The sequence below is a fragment of the Salvelinus namaycush genome, chromosome 12 (genome assembly GCF_016432855.1).
Source record: "Salvelinus namaycush isolate Seneca chromosome 12, SaNama_1.0, whole genome shotgun sequence".
Classification (NCBI taxonomy): Eukaryota; Metazoa; Chordata; class Actinopteri; order Salmoniformes; family Salmonidae; genus Salvelinus; species Salvelinus namaycush.
The window spans coordinates 51,520,118-51,542,867 of NC_052318.1; the positions used below are offsets into that span (position 1 = coordinate 51,520,118).

The 22,750-nt window shown below is 43.0% G+C and overlaps 1 protein-coding gene across 3 annotated transcripts; it reads left to right on the top strand.

Annotated features, from left to right (window-relative positions):
* The first annotated feature begins 11,431 nt into the window (after positions 1-11,431).
* On the top strand, positions 11,432-15,200 carry cldn2 (claudin 2). 3 transcript variants are annotated; one of them, XM_039006026.1, is made up of 3 exons: positions 11,432-11,561; positions 11,707-11,807; positions 12,657-15,200. In XM_039006026.1, exon 3 carries the CDS (start codon positions 12,659-12,661, stop codon positions 13,442-13,444), a length of 786 nt encoding a protein of 261 aa, XP_038861954.1. In that variant the 5' UTR covers positions 11,432-11,561; positions 11,707-11,807; positions 12,657-12,658; the 3' UTR covers positions 13,445-15,200. The 3 variants fall into 3 exon arrangements, with proteins under 3 accessions (XP_038861954.1, XP_038861953.1, XP_038861952.1); XM_039006025.1 differs by lacking the exons at positions 11,432-11,561; positions 11,707-11,807 and adding an exon at positions 11,926-12,264; XM_039006024.1 differs by lacking the exons at positions 11,432-11,561; positions 11,707-11,807 and having other exon boundaries at positions 11,929-13,434; positions 14,167-15,200.
* The last annotated feature ends 7,550 nt before the right edge of the window (positions 15,201-22,750 follow it).

The window sequence follows — 22,750 nt, forward strand, 5'->3', positions numbered from 1 at the left end:
TGATATTAACATTCTGAATTCAACATGTGGTTAATAGCTAGCTAAGGTATTAGCAGGCTATTGTATGTGTGAACGATGGCTAGCTCCTCGAATGATCCCAGTCCCTTGTATTGTGCACCTGTTGTAGAACGAGGCGACGATTCGCAGAACACATGTGCTCTACAAATGTTTTATTTTCTTTTGGATGCAGATGCAGAGAGTGAATTCTGATTCATTAAAACAACCTGATCTCCAAAGTCCACGTCTATGGTCTCAATTAACCACACACAACCCAGAGTTACAGCGGTGCAGTACAGCACCGGTTACACTTGCTCTGAAAGAAAGCTCAGCCGTTTTGGCAATGGAAGAAAACGAGACGTGAGCCAATCCTGTGAAAGGGAATGACAAGGCACGCAAAGCCATGACTGGGCTAAGCTGGTCAGTGTTTTTCCGCCTTCATGAATATATTGTGCAATTGATCAAGTCACCACACAAGGACTTCAAATTGTCAACTCGTGACCAACTTTTCCTCTGCCCGTTGAAGCTACGCCAGAATCCACCCTTAACCCTGCTGTGCCAAATCTTGAACTTGGGACACACTAACGTTACTATACAGGACATGTTTTTGAGATGGCTTAGCTTGATGTATGCTAAAATAAACTTCCTGATTCACTGGCCTGACAGGGAATACATTTCATGTACTGTACCACCAGAGATGAAAGCAACATTTCCTCATCTTACATCCTTTGTTGACTATTTTGAAATTCACATTGAACAAAAAAAAAAGCTAAAAGCCAGTAAAATGTACAATTAAAAAAGTAAAACCATCAAATGTTTAAAAGTTGATAATTTTCACATTTATATAAAAAAAGGCCTTTAAACATGAACTTTCCATGTCCCAAATACATTTTCTATAGGGCAAAATCATATTCAAACTACAGGAAATGGACAACAGTTAGGTAATTCATAGCTTGTAGTCCTGCTGGCATTCCTGACAAAAGGTCCCCAAATAGAAATAAAGAGAGTTCAAGTAACAGACACATCTCAACATCAACTGTTCAGAGGAGACTGCGTGAATCAGGCCTTCATGGTCCAATTGCTGCAAATAAACCACTACTAAAGGAAACCAATAAGAAGAGACTTGCTTGGGCCAAGAAACATGAGCAATGGACATTAGACCGGTGGACATCTGTCCTGTGGTCTGATGAGTCCAAATTTGAGATTTTTGCTTCCAACCGCTGTGTCTTTGTGAGACGCAGAGTAGCTGAACGGCTGATCTCCGCATGTGTGGTTACCACCGTGAAGCATGGAGGAGGAGGTGTTATGGTGTGGGGGTGCTTTGCTGGTGACACTGTCAGTGATTTATTTAGATTTCAAGGCACACTTAACCAGCATGGCTACCACAGCATTCTGCAGCGATACTCCATTCCATCTGGTTTGCGCTTAGTGGGACTATCATTTGTTTTTGAACAGGCCAATTACCCAACACACCTCCAGGCTGTGTAAGGGCTATTTTACCAAGAAGGAGAGTGATGGAGTGCTGCATCAGATGACCTGGCCTCCGCAATCACCCGAACTCAACCCAATTGAGATGGTTTGGGATGAGTTGGACCACAGAGCGAAGGAAAAGCAGCCAACAAGTGCTCAGCATATGCGCAGCAAATCTCAAATATAAAATATATTTTGATTTGTTTAACACTTTTTTGGTTACTACATGATTCCATATGTGTTATTTCATAGTTTTGATCTCTTCACTATTATTCTACAATGTAGATAATAGTAAAAAATTTAAGAAAAACCTGAGAATAAGTAGGTGTCCAAACTTTTGACTAGTACTGTATATATTTAAATATAGCACCAGGAATGGCCATTTACTACCTGGAGATTCTATCAAGAAGGAGTAGATGTCCAGATGATAAATCTCTGGCCACTGTGTAGGGTCATTGCTCCAGTTTGAAGGAGGGAGACTGAAGGGGCATGAGGGAAGACGGATCAATCTTAACTTTTCTGTGTAACGCAAACGCTCGAGGGTGGGCAGCGTTGCAAAGTAGTTGCTCGACATGTCTGTTGCACATCCAATATTAGATTTATATGTTTGACCTAATAAAATCCTGCAATCTTGCATTTCTTTTCCTTCCAAAAGGAGCGGGATCGTTAGGTATAACAAAGTATCCGTATGTACCGGTCATGAGAATGCATTCATTTGATCTATTAACCCATCAATGATTTGGTCATTTATTAGATATAGTAAAACCAACCGTTATAAATGCAGTGTTAATCTTCTGTCTTATTCAAACTCATTTTGCAAGCTTATGATATTTGCCCTTACTCATATTACTTGTCTTAACCCAAAATAGATTTACTCCAATATCTACATTGTATTTAAAATGACATGTAGACTAACAAATTGACACATCTTGATTTTCGTACGCGGTTTAACCTGTTTGGCGTGCAAGCCCGACGTCGGTACACTTATGACAACAGCCAGCTCAAAGTGCAGGGCGCGAAATTCAAAAGATATATTTTTTTAAATATTTAACTTTCACACATTAACAAGTCCAATACAGCATATGAAAGGTACACATCTTGTGAATCAAGCCAACATGTCCGATTTTTAAAATGTTTTACAGGGAAGACACAATATGTAAATCTATTAGCTAACCACGTTAGCAAAAGACACCACTTTTCTTACTCCATCAGTTTTTTACTCCATCAGTAGCTATCACAAATTCGACCAAATAAAGATATAAATAGCCACTAACCAAGAAACAACTTCATCAGATGACAGTCTGATAACATATTTATTGTATAGCATATGTTTTGTTAGAAAAATGTGCATATTTCAGGTATAAATCATAGTTTCCATTGCAGCTACAATCAGAAATTGCACCGAAAGCAGCCATAATATTTACAGACACCAACGTCAAATACCTAATTACTCATCATAAAACATTTCTGAAAAATACATAGTGTACAGCAATTGAAAGACAGGCATCTTGTGATTCCAGACAATATTTCCTATTTATCAAGTGTTTTACAGCGAAAACACAATAGAGCGTTATATTAGCGTACCACAATAGCCAAAAACACAAGCAATTTCCCATTAGCAAAAGTTAGCGATCGTAACAAACAAGCAAAAGATATATAATTTTTGACTAACCTTGATTTTCTTCCTCAGATGACAGTCCTATAACATCAGGTTATACATACACTTATGTTTTGTTCGAAAATGTGCATATTTAGAGCTGAAATCAGTGGTTACACATTGTGCTAACGTAGCATCTTTTTCCCACAACGTCTAAACAGCAACGATATTTTTCTGACACGTTTTCTGACACATATTCTGACCAAATAGCTATTCATAAACATAAGTAAAAAATACATGTTGTATAGGAAATGATAGATCCATTAGTTCTTAATGAAATCGCAGTGTTAGAATTCTAAAAAATAACTTAATTACGACATCCAGCTTCGGTATAGCTGAGTACCCCAAAGTTGGGCGCCCACGACTAATTCACATGCACGACAGATATATGAATTAGCATCATAAAATGTTTCTTACTTTTGGTGATCTTCCGTCAGAATGTTGGACAAGGTGTCCTTTGTCAAGAACAGTCGTTGTTTGGATTCAGAACGTTCATTTTCCCTCTCGATTTAGCACGCACACTTGCCAAGTGGCACGGATCTCTCCAACGTCAACAAAGTCAGAGAACGGAACACGGCAAAACTCCCGAAAAAATTTCAATAATCTGATTAAACTATATTGAAAAAACATACTTTACGATGATATGGTCACATGTATCAAATAAAATCTAAACCGGAGATGTTAGTCGTCCATAACGACAGCTAAACAGAAGGCAAATCCATGTCCCCTTTCGCGCGCTCCAGAAACAGGAAATGGACGGTCACGTCATACAAAGAGCTTTAATTCCACCTCAGACCAAGATAAACACGAAATGTCTTCTCTCACCGCCTCTTGACAACCAGGGGAAGGTGTATGAAGTGTACGTAGACTCTTACGTATCATGCCCATGTATAGGCAGGAAGTTGAACAGAGCATCGATTTCTGACATTCCACTTCCTGGTCAGGAAATGTGCTGCAGAATGAGTTCTGTTTCACTCAGATAAATAATTCAAACGGTTTTAGAAACTAGAGAGTGTTTTCTATCCAATAGTAATAATAATATGCATATTGTACGAGCAAGAATTGAGTACGAGGCCGTTTGAAATGGGCACGATTTAACTGGCTACTCAATACTGCCCCTTGCAGCCATAAGAAGTTAACAGAAATGTTAGCGGAAATGACCATTTCTGAAATCAGCAGATTTTTCACAACCCAGCCGGTCGCTGTTGCTTTGGGCACGGGTGGAGCAGGCCATAACGAAGGATCTCATATCCACCAGAATATCCGCATCAGGAAGTCCAGTGTCTGATTAACTCCTGGATGCCCAGTTCATTTAGAGGAGTGTCCCCATTGTAGTACTCTGGAACGGGCGGATCGTGGAACATAGTCTGTTCGTGGGACACCCGCCGGGGTCATGTTCTCGGGTCTGGGCTTGTCGGACCGTGGTCTCAATACTCCATATCACGGGGGCCACAATGCGGGAGCTGGGGATGATGAGCTTGGAGTCCCTCTCCTCATTAGAGACATCGTGTTGGCGGGACAGGGCGTCTGCTTTCTGATTCTTGGATCCCGGGCCTTGTGTAAAGTTAAACCTGTTAAAAAAACAGAGCCCACCTAGCCTGGCGAGCGTTCAACCTCTTGGCTTCTTGAATGGAGACCAAGTTCTTATGGTCCGTCCAGATTACAAAAGGATGAGGTGCCCCCTCCAACCAGTGTCTCCACCCCTCAAGGGCCCACTTAAATGCCAAAAGCTCCCGGGTTGCCTACATTGTAGTTGCGTTCCGGTGGCGAGAACCGCTTGGATAGAAAGGCACATGGGTGCAGTTTCTTGTCCCCCTCGTGCCGCTGTGAAAGGACCGCCCCTGCTCCGGTGTCCGAGGCGTCCACCTCTACCACGAAGGGACGGGTAGGATCAGGATGGACGAGGATGGGTCCGGAGGTGAAACGTCCCTTGAGCTCCCCAATGCCCTGTCAGCCTCGGGGGTCCAGCAAAAACGGTTCTGGGACTTGCGGGTTAGGGCTGTGAGGCGCTGCCACCGCACCAAAGTTGCGTATTAAACGCCTGTAAAAATGGGCAAACCCAATGGAACCGTTGGACTTGTTTGAGTGAGGCGGGACGGGGCCAATCGGTGACCACCCTCACCTTTACTGGGTCCATTTGGATGCCAGCAGTAGAGATAATGTGGCCCAGTAAAGAAACTTGGGATACATGGAACTCACACTTCTCTGATGTATAGTTGACTCAGGACGTGCAGGATGTGCTCCGGAAGGGTCTTGGAGAAGGTAAACAAAGAGAAACCGATTCAACATATCCCTAAGCGTGTCATTGACCTATGCTTGGAAGACTGCGGGTGAGTTCAATAATCCGAAGGTCATGATTAAATACCCGAGTGGCCACTCTGGGTGTTGAAGGCAGTCTTTGGTGGGGGTCTTAGGCATTTAGTAAGCAGTTCTTATCCCAGTCTAGTAAGTGTCCCGTGGACCAGGAGAATTGTGGGTAATGTAGCACTAGCCAGGGGTACCGTAGGATAAGGGTGTTCTCGGGAGCAGTGATCAAAAGAAAACTTAAGAGTGAGTGGTTCACCCCAACCTGCAGTAGAATGGGCTTGGTCTGATATTCCACCTGGCTGGATCTGATGGGGCATCCATTGAGGGCTTGAATCTGCAGAGGGACGCGACATTTCATGCAGGGGATTTGTAATTCCCTGGCGAAGTACTGGTCAATGAAATTATCCGTGGCCCTGGAGTCCACGAAGGCTTGAATGTGGTGCTGACGGTTGTCCCAATGGAGGGTTGCGGGTAGTGTCAGACGTTGACCGGGTTGCAACTGCACAGCTCATCAGGGTCTCCCCCTGTCCTGGTGAGACCCGGCGTTTCCCGTCAACTCTGGGCATGTAGAACGGAGATGGCCGAGACCTCTGCAGTAGAGGCAGCAGCCGTCGCGCATGTGCCTGTCATTTTCCTGTGGGCTCAGACGTGTGCGTCATAGCTGCCTGGGCTCCTCAATGCTGGGCTCGGGAGGCTTGGGTTGCTCCGGAAACTGGGATACGGGGGTGGTGTCAAAAAGGCGCTGTCTCACATGTTCTTGGATGCAGTTGTTAATCCTGGCGGCCAGCGTTATCAGGGACTCGAGGTCCTCTCCCAGTTCCTGAGTGGCCAGTTCATCCTTGATTGAGTTAGACAGACCCTGGTGGAAAGCGGTGACAAGTGCCTCAGTATTCCACTCACGGCGGCGAGGGTGCGGAACTCAATGGCGAAGTCAGCCACTGGTCTGGCCCCTTGGCGGAGATTGAACAGTCGGCTTGCCGCTTCTCGTCCGCTGACTGGGTGGTTGAAGACTCGTCGCAGATCGGCAGTGAAATCTAATATGGAGCTGCAGGATGGTGGCTGCTGTTCCCACACCGTCGTTGGCCACGCCAGGGCCTTGCCCGAGAGTAGAGAGATGATGTCGGCGATCATGGCCCGATCGGTGTGGAACGAGGAGGACTGTAGCTCGAACACCAGAGAGCACTGAGTGAGGAACCCCTTGCATTCTCCTGGGTGGCCGTCATACCGCTTGGGGGCTGGGATCTTGGGTTCCCGGTGCAGGTTCCCTGAAAGAACTATGGCGACATCTTTAGCACTGGGCGATGAGACTTGGGCATTGGCTCCTCCTGGGTTAGGGTTGGGCCGTGGTTGGAGGGAATCGGTAAGTGCCCAGAGGGTCTCTGATATTTGGGAGAGTTGTTCTTGCTGCCGCCCCAGCAGTGCTCCCTGTTGGGTTAAAGCATTCTGGATCTGGGTGATCTCTGCTGGGTCCATGTTGAGGTAGAACCTTGCTGTGATGTGGTGAGGTTGGACCCAGGTGCAAAGAAGAGACCAGATGAGGAATAAGTGGTTAAGGATAAACACAATACTTTACTGAGAACCGGTAGCCGCAGGATGACAGTACACTTGGAAAACAACAAACACTAAGTCTCAAAAACTCACTCAGGAAACAAACGCACACGGTAAACAATTCAAGCTTCTGCAAAGAAAACCAGAAAGCACACCTCTTTTAACAGGGAAATCATAATGAGTAAATAGGACACACCTGAGGGTCGTTAATGTCTCTAGGACAGTCTCTGCCGCCCTCTGGTGACAGGTGGAACCATGACAGATGTTTTATGTTATTACTGAAGGCTGTCTTATATAAGGATGTCTAATGCACTTACTTTTTACCCCAAGCCTTTTAATCTTCAGATGTCATTTGAATGTGACTGTTTTGTTATGTTACTGAAGTCTGTCTTGTATAAAGATGTCCAGTGCACTTTCTTTAAAGGGCTTGTGTCTCCTAATGCACATGAGGCGAGTCTGTCAGGATGGGGTATTTGAAATTCAAAAACTGGAACAAACCACATGTTCCATTGAATATTGTTAAATATTGTATGTATGTTAAATATTGTAATATTGTGAGTAGTTTTCTTATAAGCACATGAACTGAGCAGGGCTTTTGTTTACACTTTGTATATTTCCATGTTGAAAAAAACATTCACAATTTATTTGGATAGTTCCATTTGATTTATACAAAGATGGTCAAACTATCTGTTGATATGCAACTGCTTGCTAGATTTACGGTAACGATTAAGTTTAGGATATGGGCAGGGTTGCACATTTTGGGGAATTAACGGGAATATATGGGAATTAACAGAAATATATGCAAATTAATATTAACACTATTTAAATGTAGATGTTTTTTGCATTGGATATATTTACCATATCATATGGAGACAGAAACATAAATATTTGACCTTATCATAAGTAGACATAATTGCACATTTTTAAATCCTTCCAATAGAAAAACAACAATTTAGTTACGAATTGAACGTTAATTAAATGAGTTGACTCTTCACATAGGATTATTTCACTGAACAACAAAATAAAGGGAATATTGAATGATCCCTAATGATCCATCGCATCTCCCAAAAACCTTTCCAACATACATCTGTAAAATGATAGTCTAGAAACTAAACTATTTGCCAGGATTGCCCAAAAAATTTCACCCCTTATATTGGTCAGCCTGTTGTGTGCTTTGGTGTGTGTGTTCCCAAACAAGGACCAGTTGCGCTCTGAGGTGGCTGATGTTGGTGGGATTTGGAGGATGATGGAGGCAACAGGGGAAAGAGCCTCAGATCCACAAAGTCCCTTCCACCAGGTGGCTAATGAGATATGTTGGCACAACTGCCATATTGCATCTCCATCCCAAAGCCCTTGCTTGGAAGTGTACTTCGCCAGACTGCCAAGAACCTTGCCTAGTGGTTAAAGCGTTGGACTAGCAACCGAAAGGTTGCAAGATCGAATCCCCGAGCTGACAAGGTACAAATCTGTCGTTCTGCCCCTGAACAAGGCATTTAACCCACTGTTCCTAGGCCGTCATTGAAAATAAGAATTTGTTCTTAACTGACTTGCCTAGTTAAATAATGGTAATAAATAAATGAATCCAGGCCAATGTGGCAAGACATGGTAGTGATGACACCATAGGCCTTGTTGATCTCTGCACCAGACAGGATGCTCTTGCCAGCATACTTGGGGTTCAAAATGTACGCTGCGGCGTGTATGGGATTCATGCTTTTTGATGTATTCAGAACTGCAGTTTCCTCTGCTTGGAGCAACAGTGAAGTGGGCAGGGCAGTACGGATCTGCAAGCAGAGTCTGAACATCAGACAGGATGGCATTGTCTCCCTCAATCCGTGCAATGGCTACTGCTATAGGTTTCAGGAGTTTCAGGCTGCTTACCACTCTCTCCCAAAATACATCATCCAGGAGGATCCTCTTGATGGGACTGTCCATATCGGCAGACTGTGATATGGCCATATCTTGGAGAGACTCCTTCCCCTCCAGGAGACTGTCAAACATGATGACAACACCACCCCAATGGGTGTTGCTGGGCAGCTTCAATGTAGATTGCTGCTATAACTTGATGACCCTTCACATACCTAACCATTTCCTTGGCTCTCTTATAGAGTGTATCCATTGTTTTCAGTGCCATGATGTCCTTGAGGAGCAGATTCAATGCATGCGCAGCACAGCCAATGGGTGTGATGTGAGGGTAGGACTCCTCCACTTTAGACCAAGCAGCCTTCATGTTCACAGCATTGTCTGTCACCAGTGCAAATACCTTCTGTGGTCCAAGGTCATTGATGACTGCCTTCAGCTCATCTGCAATGTAGAGACCGGTGTGTCTGTTGTCCCTTGTGTCTGTGCTCTTGTAGAATACTGGTTGAGGGGTGGAGATGATGTAGTTAATTATTCCATGCCCACGAACTTTCGACCACCCATCAGAGATTGCAATACAGTCTGCTTTCTCTATGATTTGCTTGACCTTCACTTGAACTCCGTTGAACTCTGCATCCAGCAAATTAGTAGATAAAGCATGTCTGGTTGGAGGGGTGTATGCTGGGTGAAGAACATTCAGAAATCTCTTCCAATTCACATTGCCTGTGAGCATCAGAGGTGAACCAGTTGCATACACAGCTCGAGCAAGACATTCATCAGCATTTCTCTGACTACGTTCCTCCCTTGAGTCAAAAAAACTTCTGATTCCAGGAGAACCATGAGCTGTTGCTATCAATAAGGTGTCTGATTCATAATTTTCACCTCGAATAGAAGTAGAGGGACTTTTGTCAGAGGTTGCTTATTGTGAGCGCTGAGGGAACTTTATGCACTTGGCCAGATGATTCTGCATCTTTGTTGCATTCTTCCATATGATTTGGCACAGTATTTGCAAATGTACACAGCTTTTCCTTCTACATTAGCTGCAGTGAAATGCCTCCACACATCAGATAGTGCCTGTGGCATTTTCCTGTAAAGATTAGAATTTATTTTGTAAAGAAATAACAAATACAATTCCATGTACAGATATAAAATATATTCACCCACCCAGTATTGTAATCAAAACTTACCAAAAAGCATGTAGTCCTTGGCTCAGACAGTCTGGTAGTGTGGGCTCAATAGCATCTCATTAGTGTGCAAGATCTTGAGAATCAGCTGTACATGTGATGGAATAGTGTACTGCACATGTGATGGAAGAATGCACTGTGCATGCAGAGGGTTGCAATTCCATTGAATTGGGGATAGTTCAACCAAAATATGCCATAATACCTAGAATTGCCTTATGTGTATTCCACAAAAAAAGGCTCACTGTTATAAACAAACTTTTTTGATGAATTTAAGCAAAATTCCCAAACTTCCCGGGCATTTTCCCATGCAAAATTTCCGGAATAATTATGGAAATTTACTGGAAAGTTTCCGACCCTCTGCAACCCTAGATGTGGGTTAAGGTTAGGGTAAGCATTCAATTTTGAGTTAGGATAAGGGTTGGGTTTAGGGTTAATGGATGGTTAGTTGAAATGTTGACAGTTATTGAACATCTACAAACCATCTTCTTGGGAGACTATTCAAATGAAGTGATACCAAAGAAATGTTAGTTGTCCAAAATGCATTATGTTTGTTACAGGATATTTTGTATAATATCCAGTGCACTTTATTTTACCTGTAGAAGACTACAACACATTTTTTGTTATTTTTTTTACCTTCAATTCCACTCAAGGCAGCCGGCTGTAATGAAGCCTCACTGACGCAATCCAAAATCGTCCCCTAAACCCAATCCACTTCTGGAGATCTTCTGGAGAGAGAATTTGATTGGTATACACAATATGGTGTAAATTCTACCTAGTGGGGCAAGGTCAAGCTATACCAGTTGATGCACCTGTCAATTCCTCTCAGATCTCCACAAGTGCATAGGATATAGGGTTTAGGGGATGATTTTTGATTGGGCCACTTATCTTGGATGTAAAAAACATTTAGACAAAACCTTTCACAGTTAAACAATTATTTAATAGTACAGCTGCTTGGAATTGTTGAATGGATAGCATGTGCTATAATCCTTTTCTACCCTTATTGTAATGTTGTATAGTAAATGCTTTGCTTTGAAATTTCTGTCTGCAGACTTTTGAATGGTAGACCTAGTGTAAAAATCACACTCTGTGTTACATACACTATATATACAAAAGTATGTGGACACCCCTTCAAATTAGTGGATTCGGCTATTTCAGCCACACCCGATGCTGACAGATGTATAAAATCAAAGCACACATCCATGCAATCTCCATAGACAAACATTGTCAGTAGAATGGCCAGAAGGCCCATTCATTCTAATTCTATGGTTGGTACAGTATGCCCATATAGACTGCACTTAATAATCATGTAGTGTTTCTGGTGCATTTGGACCTTGGACCTCTCCCTCCCTCCACTGAAAGAGTGGCTGGATTACATGCTAATCCCATTATGCTGTTGGTGACATGTGAGCACAGATGAATACAGATTAGGAGCAGAGCGTCAGGTTTCATACACACCGAGGCCTAGTATGAACACACACTTGTCTGTCTCCATTAAGGAATATCATTACCATCTCTCAGCCAGACGCAGGGGTTTTGTGACGGTACGTGTGTGTGTATGATGTTGTTTCAATTAATAATGTACATTAATAACATTACAGCTATGGGATTTGGTTTAGGGTTTTAGTTTTCAATATTGCTCAATTTGATCTCCCTTTCTTAAAATGTGTTTCCCTCGTTTACCCTCAGTTCCATAGAAGTGTTTGGCGAAGATACAGGAGAGATGCCGCTCTCTTTAGCCTGGCCTGTCCATCAGCTGGCCTTCTTGTAGCCTGAACCGTGTGCCAAAGGTCTGTTTTGGGAAAGAGATGACTGATTGCTGAATGAATGTTTAACCCACTGTGCCAATGGGGATGCCAGTGTCTGTGTACATGGAGAGGTGAAGGACCTGATAGGTTAGTGTGATGGTGGGTTCACAAACACAACGAGAGAGGCGCAATATGCTGAGCAGTAGAGTGGAGGAAAGAGAGAGGGGGGAAAAAAGTCAGGATTGAGACTGTAGAGTAGAACAAGAATTGAGAGAGAACGTCATTGAGAGAGAGGGAACATCATTGAGAGAGAGAGAACATCATTGAGAGAGAGAGAACATCATTGAGAGAGAGAGAACATCATTGAGAGAGAGAACATCATTCGTCAGGTGTTGTGTTGTTCTTTCCTGACAAAGTGGCCAGAATTCTTATCACAGTCGTAGCAAGCTAGTGTAACACTCCATCTGAAGAGTTTGAAGAGTGGCTACCGAGTGTTATGGTGAGGAACATGGATTCAATCAAGTTACCAGTCAGTCGGTAGGTCAGTCTTTGCTAACCAGTGTGTCAGAGAGAGAGAGAGAGACTGGGTGTGAGTAAGGAGTTCCCACAGGATTGGAACTGGTTCTATGGCAAGTTACAGTCAAAGAGAGAGCAGCGAGTTTAGAGGATTGTAACAGGCAACAGTACCGTAATAGCAATCGTGTTTGTAGCAGAAGAGAGTGTAGTGTTTGTGTTAGTGTGGGGAAGGAGGACCAGTGAGAGTGTATGAGTTAAAAGGATGGAGAGCTGGAGTTAACTGAAACAGCAGCAAGAGGGTCTATCATTATCATCATCAGTCCACCATGGCGTCAGCTGCTCTAGAACTGATGGGCTTCTTCATGGGTCTGCTAGGCATGCTGGGTACCCTGGTGTCCACAGTGCTTCCCTACTGGCGGACATCTGCCCACATCGGGCCCAACATCGTCACTGCCGTGACCAATATGAAGGGCCTCTGGATGGAGTGTGTCTACCAGAGCACTGGAACCTTCCAGTGTGAGACCTACAACTCCATGCTGGCCTTACCCTCAGACCTCCAGGCCTCCCGGGCCCTGATGGTGGTCTCCGTGGTCTTTTCCGTCCTGGCCATCGCCATCTCCACCGTGGGCATGCAGTGTACCATCTGCATGGAGGGCTCCGCGGCTAAAGGCCGAGTGGCCGGTACTGGGGGAGGCCTCTTCCTCACCGCGGGGTTCCTGGCTCTGATCCCAGTGTCGTGGACCACCCACGAGGTTGTCCAGACCTTCTACCAAGCCAACCTGCACAGCAGCCTGAAGTACGAGCTGGGGGAATGTCTGTACGTGGGGCTAGCCGCCGCCCTGCTCTCCATGCTGGGCGGGGGGCTGCTGTGTTTCTCCTGCTGTGAGAAGGCGGATGGGGGGCGCCGTGGAGGGAGGAGGCACGGCGGAGGGTACCCCTACCCAGCCCCGGGCATGGGGGTAGCCACTGGGAGGGCCAGGACCAGCTCACAGACCTATAGGAACCCAACGCTACAGATGGGGGTGAACGCTGCCACCAAGGCAGCGACCCTGGCAAGGAGTCACACCAGCACTACTACCCAGTCCAGCACTCCCGCCCAGGGGGCCAAGAAAGACCAACGTCGCAACCCTGCGGTGGGCTACGATGTCACCGGGTACGTCTGATCGTGTCCAGGCCAATGTTAACATTCACACACACATCACGCTGTCTCTTCTATACAGTATGTGGTGCAGAGAATGACCACCCCGACAACGTGCTAAGGTAACTGAATGTGTTATCTTTCACAATTAACTGATCAGGGGACTTTTAGTGCCACACTACTGTATAGGAAGACTTTTGCTCCTCACAATGGAAATCAGAGAGACTTGTAGTGCCTGACCATGCATACAGCACTGTAGTGACCGAACGAACTGAGTATATTTTATAGATCTTTTGGTAGATTTACTATTGAAAATGGATTTATTGCAGTAACATCTGTCTTGAGGTGATTACTCGGAAGTGTTCGCCACATCTGGAGATAAGGGGTCTTGGAAGTCAACACACACTCAGTAATCACACACAGCTAATGTATATGTGGAACCAGGTTGTAGTAACATTTCTCATTTTGGAAATGAATGGGTTTTAACATGAATTCGGCGTTGTTTCCAAGAAGCCACTGTCTCTGTTTTAGTTCAATATATTTTTTTTCAATTGCAATGCTGTGCCAGCCTCTTCAGTAAAGGTCCACTGGGTCACCAACAACGATACTGTATCACTCAACCAAATAGGTTTTTTAGGACACACTTTATTTTATGCCTTTTCACCCTAGAGTCGATGTCCGCGGCTACGCGGGAAATCGAAAATGGGCATAATTAAAAAAATCCCCGTCAAAATCCGTCTGTTTCAGCTAGAGGTATCTGCGTGGACTGCGTGTCAAGCCAGCGCATCCCGCCGATGTCGACCGTCTACATCTGCAGCGGAAGGTGGCCTGAACTACAGCGGTGGTTGTCCAGACCATGAGACATCCCGAAAATCAGTGTTCTAACGAAAACATATGTAGTGACTCTCACAAACACGATGGTGTTCTCCGGTTTAGCGCTTACAACCCCCACAAGCGCCTTGGGACTTGTCTGAAGTCGGTACCACCAATCTGCCGACGTCTGTTTGTAACGTCCCAACAGTTTGGGCTGCACACTAATATGACCCCTCTATTTTTTTTGCTCTACGACCCCCACAAGCCTCGTCTGAAGGTAGCCCGGTACCAGTTGAAAAACATGTATGGAAGTATGTAATGGTATCTTAGTGCCCCAGAAAATGTGTTAAATATTGCAAAAAAATATACGTATGTACAATCATTTCCTGATCTATCTTATATCTCAGATACAGGACAGACACTATAAAACAAATGTCCTTTTGATATTTTTTTTCTGTTTTTCCATGTATGAATCTGTTATTCAATGCATTTCTATGGGCTAATAGCAGCAAAGCCAAATTCAATGTTTCATAAAAAAAGATAAAATAAATATGTTATTATACCTAGAATTCAAAATCAAATAGCTAAATGATCCATGGTATGACCATCTTAAAGCAATTCCATGTTAGCTTAGTAGAACCCCCCCCCTAGACTCTTGTGAATTAAAATCATTGACAAATGTTCATTATCAATTACTATGTTAGCTAATCTCCTCTACATGTTCCTTTTGATTGATAATCATTCATGTGAAAGTTGAAATGCTTTCTTCTGTTTTGCAGAATGTTTCATGTGATTTAACACTACTGATTGTTTTGTTGTTTCATAGTTTTTTCATATTAAGACCTGTTTACAAATAATTGCAACACTTTCTCAACAGAACTTCTATTTTCCAAAGATATTTTGCAGTCAAAATAGTAAAGAAAAAAGCAAGTGATTTAACTAAATAAAATATATTTTGATCTTCATTAGAACCGTCAGTAATTTTCTGTTTATTACAGATGAAGCCCAAGGACGGCTTATTAACCTGAATGTTATCTACTGCATCTCTGTTGTAGAGGGAACCTTATGTCCCATCCCATTCCAAAACAGATGAGCCATGAACGATGACGAAAGACAAACAAGAAGGAAAGATGGGCGCAAATAAACCCAAAACAAGCAACAAAGACAAACTCCCCTCTCATCGATCGGGAGGTTGTGATTTGACAGAAGATTTGAAAACAGGTCACTTTGGCTGTTGTCCACAGGAATACAGTAGACAGACAAAACCGCTGTTTCCTTGTATTGGTGGGGAAGCAACGTAACTGTTGTGGGGTTTAATGACCCCTAAAACGACCTCTAAAAAGACTGCTGTAAACTGCCAACCCTGGACTTTAACCTTGATTGAGCAGTATTGTGCACGGTTTAACACACACTTCTGCTGGTGGGAAAAACAAACACAACCTAACACACATTCTCTCCATACATACAGTATGTATTTCAGTTTATTCCCGCTCCATTCAAACTGTGTCCCTAGGACTGGTAGTTGATCATCCCACTTGATCATTTTGTGTACAAACTTCACTTAAATCCCGGGGTGGAACACCAAGCTTATCTTTTCACTGAGTTTTAAAAATGGCCTACCAGTCAGGACTACTAGTCATATATGTACCTTATCATTTCAACATGAGAATAAAACAGTTCCTTGCTCTGTGGAGAGAAGAATACCATGGAAAGATCGCCTCTACAACTCTCTCAAGTGGCTACTCTGCCCTCTGCAGTTCCAAAACAGGTTCCAAAGGCAGATTATGGCAAACAGGAAAGTGAGTGCAAGCCAAAACCACTCACAATGAGCAAAGAGGTACAGGGACATCTAGTGACCCACCAGAGGAATGACACTCACTCAGAATGAGCAGTGGGGTATAGGAACATCTGGTGACCCACCAGAGGAATGACACTCACTCAGAATGAGCAGTGGGGTATAGGAACATCTGGTGACACACCAGAGGAATGACACCCACTCAGAATGAAACACGACCAATAGTGAAAGAGAACTCATATTGGGTTTATATAACTCCCATTTCAAACACAGCCAAAGCGATCACACATAAAAACCACAAACATCCAGGACAAAAACACAAATAAATCCACATTTGTTTTTATTGATCTTCATACAACAAATTGCACAATGGCCAGAAATGTCAAACCTCAGTCATTGAGCTGCGGAGTACCTAACACTCTCCTCCTTTGACAACATCAGTTGTCTGTCTCTTATTAACGACTCAGCCCTTGTTGAGGCTGTAGAGTCTATAGTACTGGGGTCAGAGATCACTACATCCTCTTTTTCTCCTCCTCCCTTTTCGGTTGATGCTCAGTCGCCGCTCTTGGCCAAACTCAATCACCAGAGATGTCCCTAGCAACCAGTACCCATTCACTATCTCCAGGACTCTCTGGGATGTTTCAATATTTTATACCCCATAGAGAACCTATTAAATGACTATTTAGTTAATTATTATTACTATTAAATAAGCATTCTAATTCCTAATTCTATGGTTATACCACTATAAGATATGACATAGCATGGCTAATGTTAGCTGGGTTAGGGTTAAGTTTATGAGTTAGGTTAAAGGGTTAAGGTTAGGGGAAGGGTTAACTAACATGCCAAGCAGTTGCAAAGTAGCTAAAACAATTGTAAGTAGTTGAAAAATGGCTAATTAGCTAATATGCTAAAGTTGTCCGTGATGAGATTCGAACTCGCAACCTTTGGGTTGCTAGACGTTCATGGTATACGCCCACCCTGACCAACCACCCTCCTTTCGTTTTTGCTTTAAGTAACCATCTGTCTTATGTTACCATACCAAACGTAACATATCACACTCATTTGAGTGTCCTGGGTTTACATTTACTATGTTACGTCTAGTCTATGAGACCAGGCTGATATATCAGACATGTAAAATTCATTTGGGTTCCTGGATCCTTACACAGCATTATAAGGCTTTGTTGAGACAATGACTTATCAATGACCCAAGCCCAGCTCATTTAATCCCTAACATTGTGACGCTGAGTTATCATAATGCTTTAGCAAATGTACATTATACCAGGGGCGTTGGTAGACACAATGTAAGTAACCTAATTTATGTCCCTCTAATTGCCCTGAATGCCCCTGCTGATCCTACAGCTATTGTAGGATCCAGGCTGTATCACATCCGGCCGTGATTGGGAGTCCCATAGGGCGGCGCACAATTGGCCGAGCGTCATCCGTGTTTGACTGGGGTAGGCCGTCATTGTAAATAAGAATTTGTTCTTAACTGACTTGCCTAGTTAAATAAAAAAATATTGTATGCAGTAATCATGTGCCTATGAACCAGATTTACTATACTGTTAGCATTGAGGCGGTGTGCCCTAGCAGGAAGTCCACTGTGTGCAGCTCACCCTGCACTAACACAAATAACATGAGAATATCTACCTCTGCTACGCTTCCCAGTAAAGCAATGAAAACAATCAAGCATTCCAGAATAAAAGTAGCCCACGTTAACATATGTAGCTTAAGAAACAAGGTTCATCAAATTAATAATTTGCTAGTAGCAGATGATATTCATAATCTGTCTATCTCTGAAACTCACCTAGACAATACCTTTGATGATACAGTGGTAGTAATACAATGTTATAACATTTACAGATAAGACAGAAATGTCAATGGTGGAGGTGTTGCTGTTTATATTCAGAACCACAAGCCTGTAAAGATTAGAGAGGATCTCATGTTAAATACTGTTGAAGTAATATTCAGGTTCATCTGCCTCAACTAAAGCCCATTCTAGTGGGAAGCTGCTATAGACCATCAAGTGATAACAGTCAGTATCTGGATAATGTTAAATCCTGTTGAAGAAATATGGCTACAGGTTCATCTGCCTCACCTAAAGCCCATTCTGGTGGGAAGCTGCTATAGACCACCAAGTGCTAACAGTCAGTATCTGGATAATATGTGTGAAATGCTTGATAATGTATGTGATAGCAACAGAGAGGTATATTTTCTGGGTGATTTAAATATTGACTGGCTCTCATCAAGCTGCCCACTCAAGAAAAAGTATCAAACTGTAACCAGTGCCTACAACCTGGTTCAGGTTATCAGTCAACCTACCAAGGTAGTTACAAACAGCACAGGAATGAAATCATCAACATGTATTGATCACATCTTTACTAATGCTGCAGAAATGCGCTTTAAAGCAGTATCCAAATCCATGGGATGTCGTGATCACAATATAGTAGCCATATCTAGGAAAACCAAAGTTCCAAAGGCTGGGCCTAATATAGTGTATTAGAGGTCATACAAGACGTTTTGTAGTGATTCCTATGTTCTTGATGTAAATAATATTTGTAGGTCCGTGGTGCGTAATGAGGAGCAACCAGACGCTTCACTTGACACATTTATGAAATTACTTATCTCAGTTACTAATAAGCATGCACCCATTAATAAAATGACTGTAAAAACTGTTACATCCCTGTGGAATTTTATGGAAAGTGGGAGACCTAGTAAGTTGTACAACTGAATGTCTTCAACTGAAATGTGTCTTCCACATTCAACCCAACCCCTCTGAATCAGAGAGGTGCGGGGGGAGGCTTCCTTAAATCGACATCCACGTCTTCGGCGCTCGGGGAACAGTGGATTAACTGCCTTGCTCAGGGACAGAAAGACAGATTTTTACCTTGTCAGCTTGGAGATTCGATCCAGCAACCTTTCGGTTACTGGCCAAATGCTCTGACCACTAAGCTGGTTGAGACGGATGAGGCAGAAGGATGAAACAAAGATAAATGACAAAGAATGATAGTAAAAAAGCTTTGGAGCACCTTCAATGACATTTTGGGGAAATTCATTGAATCAGATGGCTCATTCATCACAAAACCCACAGATATTGCCAACTACTTTAATTATATTTTCATTGGCAAGATTAGCAAATTTAGGCATGACATGCCAGCAACAAACACTGACAAGTATATCTGACCAAATTATGAAAGAATTCTGTAAAGTGAGTGTGGAAGAGGTGAAAAAATGATTGTTGTCTATCAACAATGACAAGCCACCGGGCTCAGACAACTTGTATGGAAAATGACTGAGGATAATAGCGGACAATATTGCCACTCCTATTTGCCATATTTCCAATTTAAGCCTACTACTTGAAAGTGTGTGCCCCCAAGCCCGGAGGGAAACAAAAGTAATTCCGCTATCTAAGAATAGTAAAGCCCCCTACACTGGCTCAGCCTGTTACCAACCCTTAGTAAACTTTTGGAAAAAATTGTGTTTGACCAGAAACAACGCTATTTTACTGAGTAAAGCCAGTGTGTCTATGTATGTGGACGACTCAACACTAGGAGTCATCCACAACACTAGGAGATGATTATGGACTACAGGAAAATGAGGACCGAGCACGCCCCCATTCTCATCAACGGGGCTGCAGTGGAGCAGGTTGAGAGCTTCAAGTTCCTTGGTGTCCACATTACCAACAAACTACCATGGTCCAAGCACACCAAGACAGTCATGAAGAGAGCACAACAAAACCTATTCCCCCTCAGGAGACTGAAAAGATTTGGCATGGGTCCTCAGATCCTCAAAAGGTTCTACAGCTGCACCATCGAGAGCATCCTGACTGGTTGCATCACTGTCTGGTACGGCAACTGCTCGGCCTCTGACCGCAAGGCACTACAGAGGGTAGTGCATACGGCCCAGTACATCACTGGGGCTAAGCTGCCTGCCATCCAGGACCTCTACACCAGGCGGTGTCAGAGGAAGGCCCTAAAAATGGTCAAAGAAGCCAGCCACCCTAGTCATAGATTGTTCTCTCTGCTACCGCACGACAAGCGGTACCGGAGCGCCAAGTCTAGGCCCAAGAGGCATCTAAACAGCTTCTACCCCCAAGCCATAAGACTCCTGAACATCTAATCAAATGGCTACACAGACTATTTGCATTTCCCCCCTCTTTTACGCCGCTGCTACTCTCTGTTGTTATCATCTATGCATAGTCACTTTAATAACTCTACCTAGATGTACATATTACCTCAACTAACCGGTGCTCCCGCAAATAGACTCTGTACTGGTACACCCCTGTATATAGTCTCGCTATTGTTATTTTACTGCTGCTCTTTAATTACTTGTTACTTTTATTTCTTATTCTTATCCGTATTTTCTTAATCTGCATTGTTGGTAAGTAAGCATTTCACTAAGGTCTACATCTGTTTTATTCGGCGCAAATTTGATATGATTTATACACGTCAGCTACTACAGAGACTGAAATGACTGCTTCACTTAACAAAGAGTTGAAGTTAGTTTCAGAGTGGGTGGCAAGTTAGGTCTAAATATTTCTAAAACTAAAAGCATTGTATATGGGACAAATCATTCACTAAACCCTAAACCTAAACTAAATCTTGTAATAAATAATGTGGAAATTGAGCAATTTGAGGTGACTAAACTGCTTGGAGTAACCCTGGATTGTAAACTTTAATGGTCAAAACATATTGATACAACAGTAGCTAAGGTGGGGAGAAGTCTGTCCATAATAAAGCGCTGCTCTACCTTCTTAACAGCACTATCAACAAGGCAGGTCCTACAGGCCCTAGTTTTGTCGCACCTGGACTACTGTTTAGTGGTGTGGTCAGGTGCCACAAAAAGGGACCCAGGAAAATTGCAATTGGCTAAGAACAGGACAGCACGCTGGCCTTGGATGTACACAGACAGCTCACATCAGTAATATGCATGTTAATCTCTCCTGGCTCAAAGTGGAGGAGAGATTGACTTCATCACTACTTGTATTTGTGAGAGGTATTGACATTATGAATGCACCGAGCTGTCTGTTTGAACTACTGGCGCACAGCTCGGACACCCATGCATACCCCACAAGACATGCCACAAAAGGTCAGACTATGGGAGGTACTACAGTACTACATAGAGCCATGACTACATGGAACTCTATTCCACATCAAGTAACTGATGCAAGCAGTAAAATATGATTTATAACAAATAAAAATACACCTTATGGAAGAGCGAGAACTGTGAAGCAACACAAACATAGGGACAGACACATGCATACACACACAAGCTAACATACGCACTATACAGACGTACACATCGATTTTGTGTTGTAGATATGTGAAAGTGATGGAGTATGGGCCTAAGGGCACACAGTGTGTTGTGAAATCTGTGAATGTGTTGTTGTCACGTTCGTTATAGCGATGAGACCAAAGTGCAGCGTGATTTGAATGCATCTTCTTTTAATAAAGAAAGAACACTGAATGAACTATACAAAACGAACGTGAAGCTATATAATCATAGTGCTGACACAAGCAACTAAATATAGACATAGATAATCACCCACGAAATACTCAAGGAATATGGCTACCTAAATATGGTTCCCAATCAGAGACAACGTTAAACACCTGCCTCTAATTGAGAACCAATCTAGGCAACCATAGACATACAAAACCCCTAGACTGGTAACAACCCCATAAACATACAAAAACCCTAGACAGGACAAAAACATATAAATCACCCATGTCACACCCTGACCTAACCAAAATAATAAAGAAAACAAAGAATACTAAGGTCAGGGCGTGACAGTTGTAATGTTTTTAAAATTGTATAAACTTTATAGCGATGAGACCAAAGCGCAGCGTGATTTGAATGCATCTTCTTTTAATAAAGAAAGAACACTGAATGAACTATACAAAACAACAAAACGAACGTGAAGCTATATAATCATAGTGCTGACACAAGCAACTAAACATAGACATAGATAATCACCCACGAAATACTCAAGGAATATGGCTACCTAAATATGGTTCCCAATCAGAGACAACGTTAAACAGCTGCCTCTAATTGAGGACCAATCTAGGCAACCATAGACATACAAAACCCCTAGACTGGTAACAACCCCATAAACATACAAAAACCCTAGACAGGACAAAAACATATAAATCACCCATGTCACACCCTGACCTAACCAAAATAATTACATTTACATTTACATTTAAGTCATTTAGCAGACGCTCTTATCCAGAGCGACTTACAACTTACAAATAATAAAGAAAACAAAGAATACTAAGGTCAGGGCGTGACAGTTGTAATGTTTTTAAAATTGTATAAACTGCCTTAAATGTTCCTGTCCCAGGAAGAGTAGTGGGGATCTATAATAAATAAAAATAAAAATCCTCTACCTATCTCCGGACCCTGCCTTCGCCGCACCACACAGGCTACCGATTTACTGACTCACGTTGATCCTCTTTGGAGCTGCCAATCGCTTGAGTCCCGCTCTGTCCTGAGCCTGTGATTGTTCCAGAAGAAGATTGGGAGAATGTCATATGGTCAGATGAAACCAAAATAGAACTTTTTGGTAAAAACTCAACTCGTCGTGTTTGGAGGACAAAGAATGCTGAGTTGCATCCAAAGAACACCATACCTACTGTGAAGCATGGGGGTGGAAACATCATGCTTTGGGGCTGTTTTTCTGCAAAGGGACCAGGACGACTGATCCGTGTAAAGGAAAGAATGAATGGG

Coding starts and splice junctions, on each gene's coding strand:
- cldn2 (XM_039006024.1), top strand. CDS start 12,608: ATGGCGTCAGCTGCTCTAGAACTGATGGGCTTCTTCATGGGTCTGCTA.